The sequence below is a fragment of the Exserohilum turcica genome, assembly GCF_000359705.1.
Source record: "Exserohilum turcica Et28A unplaced genomic scaffold SETTUscaffold_5, whole genome shotgun sequence".
In the NCBI taxonomy this organism is placed as follows: domain Eukaryota; kingdom Fungi; phylum Ascomycota; class Dothideomycetes; order Pleosporales; family Pleosporaceae; genus Exserohilum; species Exserohilum turcicum.
The window spans coordinates 155,233-163,940 of NW_007360266.1; the positions used below are offsets into that span (position 1 = coordinate 155,233).

An 8,708-nucleotide genomic window follows, 5' to 3' on the forward strand; every position below is an offset into this window, starting at 1 on the left:
AGGATCTCCTTCCCTGTGCTGATGGTATAGTGGTTAGGAAGCCACTTGGGATACCAGCGGGAAATGATGGATGTGGCGGGGTCAAGTCACGTGATGTGCCATCACGCTAAGACGGTGCCATTAGTGATGGCAGGACCCGCATGTGATGGCAGCTATCAGAAGTGGAGACAACCATCAGTGATGGCAGGTCGAAGTTCTGATGGCAGGACTGGAAGCAATGAGGATATAAGGATGGATGGATTTCATTATTACTCTCGTTGTGGTCAACTCAAATTGTACTTTCTTACTAGTTACTCAACTTCACAAGATTAATACTCGTTAATCTATTCAATATAGATTAGGAATTGTCAAACCTTTTGTTATCTATCTTACAAGCACGCCCACTCCACTGCATCGCTAGACAACCACCTCACGGCGCTCTTCACACCATCTCACTCGCCCTAACCCGGATCGAGCTTAGAGAAGTATCAGCACCCAACCCCGTGTAACATATCTCTTATAAGTTTATTTTCTTTCATTCTTCATCACTTTAATATCTTTTCTATTATATAAAAGAAATTAACAGTTAGTAATTTTCTGTTTATATTATAAGTAAAAAAAACTTTATATTAGGTTTTTATTTACTCAATATATAGAGAAAGAAACATAAAAAGAACGTCATTCAAAAGATTTTTTTTTACAGTTATTTTTTTATAAATACTTCAGCTTTTTTATTTTTCTTTTTACTTAAGCTTATTTATGTATAACTAATAACTTATAACTTAGTTCTGTAACTTAAAGTTATATAACTTACTATCATATAACCTATAGGTTATGCTTCCCAAGCGTAGCCCTTTATATATTATAGTGTGTAGAAATATCTATAATTTAGTTTATAGTTTTTAGAAACTATCTATTTACTAAACTTAGCTCTTTTAGTAAAAGAAATCTAATTCAAAATTCAAATTACTTTACTATTATCTTGTTCTTAAAGAAAGATGATACTAAAACTAACTTTCATTATCACTGGTAGTCCTTCTCTTTATTCTACTAAAGTAATTTATCTTTAAGACTAACTTACGAGGCATTGCATTATCTAATTGATATTATAAAGATGACATAGCTTACCCCTACGAATGTATGTGTCTTTGCTTACGTGCCATGAGTCTCGGACGGAAAAGTCTCACTTAATCCATCAATTATGCAAATTGGTAGACAACTTGATACAACACTGATGATTATCTGGAAACATAGTACCTATGATGGGCTGACGCATGATAATGATAGGTTTTAAGTGGGATGTTCTGCTTGAGTTCTCACTAACCAGTCAGGTTCAGTGTGCATCCGACCGCCACATGATTTACTGGAATCTCTCGATCAACCAATGTTGTATAGACCAAGCTAGCTCTTCAGGCTTTTCAAGCATTGGTCTATGAAAACTATCCACTTGTTTAATCTGCAAATCTGGTAAAAAACCTTCCGCCCAAGGAGCTCTAATGGCGCCAAGCAAACAGATCTGGTCCTTGCTCGCGCCAATGAACAGAGCCGGGACGTTCACCACCAGTCGGTCATGTCCGAGCTCAGTCTCGGTGGCGGGTGTGATACCACGCACTATAGCCTTATACCAACATAGCGGGCCCTCAAAGCCATTCCTCTCCATCCGTGTCAGCCATTCACTCTTCAAATCTCTTTTCACTCCTTCATAAGTACGGGCCAGACTTTTCTTATTTTCTTCAAGGAAGCTCTGTAGGGCACCTTTGGAGGAGTAAAGGTTGCGACGGAGGTCTTCGTGCACCGAGTGAATTGCGCACCACAAGCTCTCTGCGTGAGCACAGCAGATGGCGGATGCAACATCGGAGGCATAGAAGCCCCAGTAGCTCCAACGCGCAAGACCTGTGGCGCGCTCTGCGGCTGCGTTGAGCCGATCAAGGTCGAAGTTGCGCTCAAAGGGTGTCATGTATGCAACGTTCAGCATGGCGAGACCGGCGACGCGCTCAGGAGCCCAGAAGTACAGCCGCTGAGCCATGAAAGAGCCCCAGTCGTGACCGATTGCAATGGCGTGTGCGATGCCTTCCGAGGCTAGTAACTCTGCGAGATCGATGGCCATGGACTTTGAGTCGTATGCTGCAGGGTCTGTCGGCTTATCGGTATCGCCGTAACCAAGAAGGTCCGGGATGACGATACGGTAGGCAGAGGAGAGTAATTTTGGTGCAACCTCTGACCAAATTTGCGCCGAGTCAGGATAGCCATGGAGTAAGAGGAGAGTGTGGCTGAAATCCGAGCGTTCTGTTACACGGATAGAATCATAAAAGGCGTATGTCAACGACCTAGATGTCGTAAAAGTCTTTTTGGTGAATTCTTCCATGACATGTGGCAATGATTTTGCGATGACTTCATCCAAATCTTGTCGTGAACTCCCCTTTTGTTCCCCAGGTGGTGGCAACCTAAACAGGAGAATCGGGAGAGTACCCCCACGGAACGGTTAAGTATGACTCAACATGACTACCACGGACAGTAGTGTTTAGTTTGGATGCTCAATCGTCGTAGCTGCTCCACTTGGTATTACGTCGGCATGACAGGCCTTGATTCTCGACGTATGTGCCGATCTTGTTATCGTTGCTCGTATTTTCTGCTTCTTTATGGGCTACAGAAGGTGTGCTTGAGATGTAGGTGTCCACAGTGCCCAGGGGTGAATATGTTTGCTTGCCAGATAAGATATTGCTGCTTCCCTCCTAGTGAGTACTGAATTGGAAGGCTTGAGTAGACTATCCAACACACATAACACGTCTTTTTTCTTAATTTTATGCAAAAATACATTCACTCAGTCTTAAATACAAGACTGATGAGGAGTGAAGGGGTCCACGGTAAGTTCATGGGTTTGTATCGCTTCAGCCCCAGCCCTGACACACAACCATCTCGGGGTAGAGAAATCAGCATCGTAACATAGGCTCAGCTACATCTCTCAAGTGAGAGAGCGTCAGTCTGTGATAGCAACTTAGAATTGCGTGCGCAACGTGTCATCAAAAAAAAATTATTTCATGCGAATCAAATACGGCAGTATCCCTCTTATCTTGTGCATTAGCTTCCTGCCGCTGCCAGCATTTACTTGCGGCTCGATCTGGCTTTGCGCCATGATCGCTGGGCATGAATTGAGTGTCGGCCACGACTCCGGTCGGCAGACGCATCTAGCACGACACAATAGCGCGTATGAAGAAAGGGGGGCCCTGTTAAGCTCTACGAGAGTTGGTTGGTATTCCTTGAATGTGATCATTTGTGCGGCACATGACGTGACTCTAGTCGGAGCGATCCGTTCCGCAGTCACACCGAGGCTGCTTGGCAGCTGCCAGATAGGAAGCGCGAATCCCATCGTTGAATAGAAATGCAATTCATACAGTGTTAACATGTTTCTATAGAATATTTTCTATCGAGGATATTGAAATTTTTGTCCTCCTAACGACAGACCGTGCGAATTGAAGATGAACCACCAAATGGGGTCCAGGCTAGGACCCGATGGCGTCCGGTCACAAGATGACTGGAAGAACATGAATGACATGATTGAGAAGAAGAAAGCCCAGAACCGCTTAGCGCAGCGAAATTACCGTGCGTGCCATAGCACCACAGCCCGCGTTAAGCTAATCAGTTTCCAGGTCGAAATGTAAAGCGGAGGATCGAGGAGTTGGAGCAGCAGGTGGCAATGCAGGCCCAATTGTTGGCACACGAAAGCAGAACAACAAAAGTTTCGAATCAAGGCGCTTCATCAGTTGTAGCCAGCGAAGTCCCACCACGCGTGGATGAGAGTCTTAATACAGCGGCGCGTGAAAAACAGAAGGTATCCTGCACCTGCACGTGTCACTCACTCCTTCACTACTGACTTTGGTTGCCCAGGATGCGAACGTACAGCTGCCTACTCCCACCAGCCAGCTTTTCAGCACTCTAGAAGACTCTTCCAGAACAGATAAACTCCTTGATACACTATGGTACTGTCATTCGCAGGAAGATGCAAATGAACACAAGGAAAATCTCTATGGTGATTTGGACAATCAAATGGTTGACAGAGTTCCAATTTCAATGCGAGGTACGTACATTGCACTGTTTCTCCTGCTTATGCTCAGACGAATAGTTGGAAAGGACTCTCAGTCAAGAGGCGAGACTCAAGGGCAACCTTCGCGTTCAGAATCTCCTACCCGATTCACCGACCTCGATATTGGAATGCTTGATGATGCACATATTCGCTCGTCGATTGACCAATTTCAATACCCTAGTAAGCATAACCAGAGTCGAGAGATTGAGGATCACTGGTGTGAAAATGAGCGCGGAAGCAACTCATCTGGTTCAATCAGCGATAAGGCGCTATTGAGTGACGGCGACATAACGTTTGAGCAAACGATAGAAGGGCGAGTTGAGTACCTAATTCACTGCGCCCGTAGAGCGGGCTTCCAGGACCTCGACTCAGCTGTTACCACGTTCTACACAGCCAAGTTCGATGAAGATTCTGAATGCTCAATCGCGCAGTACATTAGCAGAAAAAGATGCCTCCCAACTCTCTTGGAAGAGCTACGCAGCAAAAGTGATTCATGGAAGACCCGAGAAGTCCAGCCCTATCAGGATGAAGTCCTCAAGTCAGCTGAGAGTCTATTGCTTAGGGAGATGCGGTCACAGCAGGCTGTTTGCGTGGATAAAATTCTCTTCAGTTTATCATCAACTGACTCGGGCGGCGGATGGGGGACCGTCTCTCAGCAGTTCCAGGAAGAAGTAAGCTTGCTGCCAAGCGGAAATCAAACACGTACTGATGTGTGGAATAGCTGCCTCACCTCTGGTCCCTTCTGACTGCTTTGATAATGCAGGGACACCAGCGACCACGATTTCGACATCAGCCACGCTTGATTACAGCAATTGTGTCGTTGCTTTTTGTATCTGATACCCGATCGCCGAGTGAAATAAGCCAACGAGTTCATAATATATTAACGAAGTAGTTGCCACTCACGGTATTTCCTGCATGCGTATAAGGCTTTTGCATTCAAGGTCTCAGCTTCAGTCATACATATTGCACTAGACTTAGATTGTATGGAATAAACGTTCCTACAGCCCATAACCGTGCTGAAAAGGGGATGCCACATTAACTGTCGTTCTGTTCAAACTGGCCGTTCTGGCGTTCGTCATATGATGGAGTTTTGCACAGCCAACCCCGAAACAGAGCATCTTAGCGTCCATTAGTCGTATGACAGTAGAGCTTCTTAGAGCTAATGAGAGTCGATTCTGCCGACTCAGTCTTGCAATTTAGGCTTCTATGTGAAACAGAAATGTATCTGAGCGAAAATACATGACTACACTATAACACGACTAATCTTACTACGTAGCTAAAGCTGCAATGAAACATGAGTTAACATTAGTCATGAACGGTGGCACTTGATGTAGTAATCTACTTGGGAACAGCCTCGCATAAGTTAAAAGCAGCCATTAGTAAATAACTCAATTGACTACACTGTATTACGATTTGGAGTCATTGAAGTCGGAACCTGCCTTAGCTGACTAGACCATGGTCTTATCACCTCATTGTCTACCGCGAATACAACCTAGTTGTTTCTTATCACTGATAAGGCATCAATATATTGCTTAGCGCTTTACATTGCCCAACCCCGACGTCCCGAAGAATTTTGTCTCGGTCAAATTATTGCCGGAATAAACGGCAGCTAAACTTATATACCACAAGCTACACCAAACTACCTTCGTCAAAGATCTCAGGCACGAAGTTGACATTTACTCTGAGCTGCCTTTCCACTGCATTATCCATTGTTACTAACAGCATTACCATGTCCTCATTTCCGTTTAAAGTCAAAGAGCATGTAATCCCCTGCCAGCATATTCGGGGCTATCCTCGCACTACAGCTCACACGCAAGAAGAGGTGCATCATCTAAGTGTAAAGCAATACATCCCGCATGACAACCAAGACGCTCGGATTGGCGATGTCACCATTATCGGAACTCATGCCCAGGCGTTTCCTAAGGTATTCCGTGTCCCTTGGCGTACCTGAACTGTACCTAAAGTTCACCCAGGAGCTCTACGAGCCGCTTTGGGCCGAAATACATGGTCGTATGAAGTCTGCAGGAATATCTATTCGCAGCATCTGGATTGCAGATGTCGCACACCAAGGATACAGTGGCATACTCAATGAACACAAGTTGGGCAATGAGCGTAATTAGCCCCTTTCTTTTCTTCGCGGCCACCAGGGCAAACCAACGGGATAGAACACAATACTGAGACAAGATCACAGCTTGCGTTTTCGACCATGGTAGAGATCTGCTACACATGGTCAACATATTTCGCGACCAAATGATACGCCCCATTGTTGGCATCGGCCATAGCATGGGTGGCACCGCCCTCGTTAGTCTCGCGCTCCTTCACCCGCGCCTCCTAGAGACACTTATCCTCATCGACCCTATTATTCACCGGCGCACCTTCGCAGCTGGTTACCGCACACCTGCGCTTGCCTCGGCCCGCCGCCGCGACGTGTGGCCATCCCGTGCCGCCGCCGCTAAGCATTTTCGCAAAAGCAAGTATTACCAAAAATGGGACGAGCGCGTTCTGGAGCGATGGCTGCAATACGGACTACGCAACCTGCCGACAGCAGCTCCACGCCAGATTCAAGTACAAGGAGATGAAGCCCACGTGACCCATTCAGATCATTTCGCTGACGCCGTCACACTTACCACGACAAAACACCAAGACGTCTTCAGTTTCCTCCGGCCAACCTTCGACGCGCACGCCTACCCAGGTCTCAGCGCGCAGCTAGGTGGGCTAAACAGTGTGCCGCATGTACATTACACGCCTGAAGCAGCGCTACCAGACCACCCGTTCGAGCGCGCCGAGTCCGTCATCGCGTTTCACATGTTACCGTTTGTGCGGCCGTCGGTGCTGTATGTGTTTGGCAGCGAGTCGCACTACACAGCCTGCGAGCCAACTGCTGACAAGGTGGGTACCACAGGCATAGGCATTGGCGGAAGCGGCGGTGCTGCTATTGGTCGTGTGGCAGAGGTGACAGTCGAAAATGTAGGCCACCTGATACCGATGGAGGCAGTTGAAATAACAGCAGAGCTTAGTACCAAGTGGCTAGTTGATGAAATGGTGGCATGGAGGGAGAAGGAAATAATTGAGCGCAGTGAGTGGGCATATATTCCAGACGAGCAGAAGCGGACAGTTAGTGATCAGTATTTGGAGGCGCTACAAGGTGAGAAGAAGATTGGTGTAGCTCCAGTCTCTAGGCTTTAATAGATGACATATAGAACTTGATAAGTTCGTCGATTTCTATCAGAAGTGATACCCTTCCTCCTTCGCGGTTAACTCAAAAATCATAGAACTTGATAATAGAATAAGACTATCTGTGCCCATTGATCTTATTTTCTTTGTAGCCTCATCATGGGCTACACCACACCGTAAAGTATCCGTCGGAGGTGAGTCAATCTCATCATTTATCTACTAAGCTTTCCTATTTGTGAAATGATACATAGTAAAAGTTTGTTAGATTCATGGTGGGACTATATGTCAGAGATACTTATGTCAATTCGCTTCATCATATTAAGTGAGATTTCAACCTACTTTTTGTCTTCTTATTCGAGAATGATATTTGGCAGGAAGATCGTCATAAGCGCATAGTGTAAAGAACACATACTATAATATAGGTCGTAGAACCAAACCATTTTGAATATAATTTGTAATCTCTTGTAACGTGGTTCATAAGCGAGTCGGCCACCCAAGCGAGTCGGCCACTTTGTACCGGCGCGTCAACTTCAACACGTTATTACAGTCTTTTATTATAGTTAATAAACTATTGCAATATACTAAATTGATTATTAGAATTACTACTATTACTTATACTATCTATCTTAACTACGCAGGTACGAGCGTTGTGTCTAGTCTGCTTACAACGCCCGCACCGCCGCTCTCCTCGCACCCTCTTTAACGCACTCTTACTATCACTATAACTACTACCTGCCTATTTAGCTAATACTTCTTGTACTTTGCCTATAGTAAAAGTCTCTTCTATCTATACGTATCACTACTTGTAGTTCTTACGCTTATTTGCTATATCTAGAGCCTCTTAAAGAGCTGCTACTTCCTCCCTTATAAGCGTTATCTTATATGCTATTTACTAAGCCCCTTTACTTAGCTACACAACCTTTTTATTAAAAGAATTTGTAGAAGACCTAAGGCAGTTTCTTACTCTTTATTAAATAAGAGTACTTTAAGCCTTAACCTTATGCGCGTTGCGTAGTGTCTGCGCCTTCTAGGCGGCTGCCTATCGTGGTAATTGTACTAGCGTCTACACTACCACATTAAGCTTAGATAGCACAGCCTATAGGTTGTGTGGGACTAGTCTAGCGCCTCTAAAGCTAGCTGTAACGGCGCAGGTAAGGCAGGTCGGATCTGTTTCGGTCGTAGGATCACTCAGAGGCATATGGGAGTGCGTGGGATCACAAAGAGCCTAGATTCAACAAGCCACCTATAGGCCTTGTACGAAAGGATATCAAAAGTCTACAGAGCTAGCTACAGGGAGTGTCTCAATATATACCTATCCTAGTCGGGTCCGAATTTCGGATCCGACCTCGGGCGAATGGCTGATGAAGGGCGGCAGGTACTTCCTCCGATCCGGCTCTGGGATTGGCTCAATACTTGGCGAAGTTGTAACATCGTTTACACTAGCTTAGATATTCTCCTTTTGAAATAGACAGCT

The 8,708-nt window shown here is 45.5% G+C and overlaps 3 protein-coding genes across 3 annotated transcripts; 2 read left to right on the forward strand and 1 right to left on the reverse strand.

Moving 5' to 3' along the window:
* Window positions 1–1,339: 1,339 nt before the first annotated feature.
* Window positions 1,340–2,344, reverse strand: SETTUDRAFT_155675 (uncharacterized protein; the record flags this gene model as incomplete). The annotated part of the gene is made up of 1 exon (XM_008030719.1): window positions 1,340–2,344. One exon carries the CDS (start codon window positions 2,342–2,344, stop codon window positions 1,340–1,342), a length of 1,005 nt encoding a protein of 334 aa, XP_008028910.1.
* A 1,111-nt stretch (window positions 2,345–3,455) lies between these two features.
* SETTUDRAFT_33412 (uncharacterized protein) lies at window positions 3,456–4,806 on the forward strand (the record flags this gene model as incomplete). Its single annotated transcript, XM_008030589.1, has 4 exons — window positions 3,456–3,579; window positions 3,627–3,808; window positions 3,865–4,054; window positions 4,100–4,806. 4 exons carry the CDS (start codon window positions 3,456–3,458, stop codon window positions 4,804–4,806), a joined length of 1,203 nt encoding a protein of 400 aa, XP_008028780.1.
* Window positions 4,807–5,789: 983 nt separating this feature from the next.
* SETTUDRAFT_33413 (uncharacterized protein) lies at window positions 5,790–7,246 on the forward strand (the record flags this gene model as incomplete). Its single annotated transcript, XM_008030590.1, has 3 exons — window positions 5,790–5,984; window positions 6,025–6,172; window positions 6,252–7,246. 3 exons carry the CDS (start codon window positions 5,790–5,792, stop codon window positions 7,244–7,246), a joined length of 1,338 nt encoding a protein of 445 aa, XP_008028781.1.
* Window positions 7,247–8,708: the final 1,462 nt, after the last annotated feature.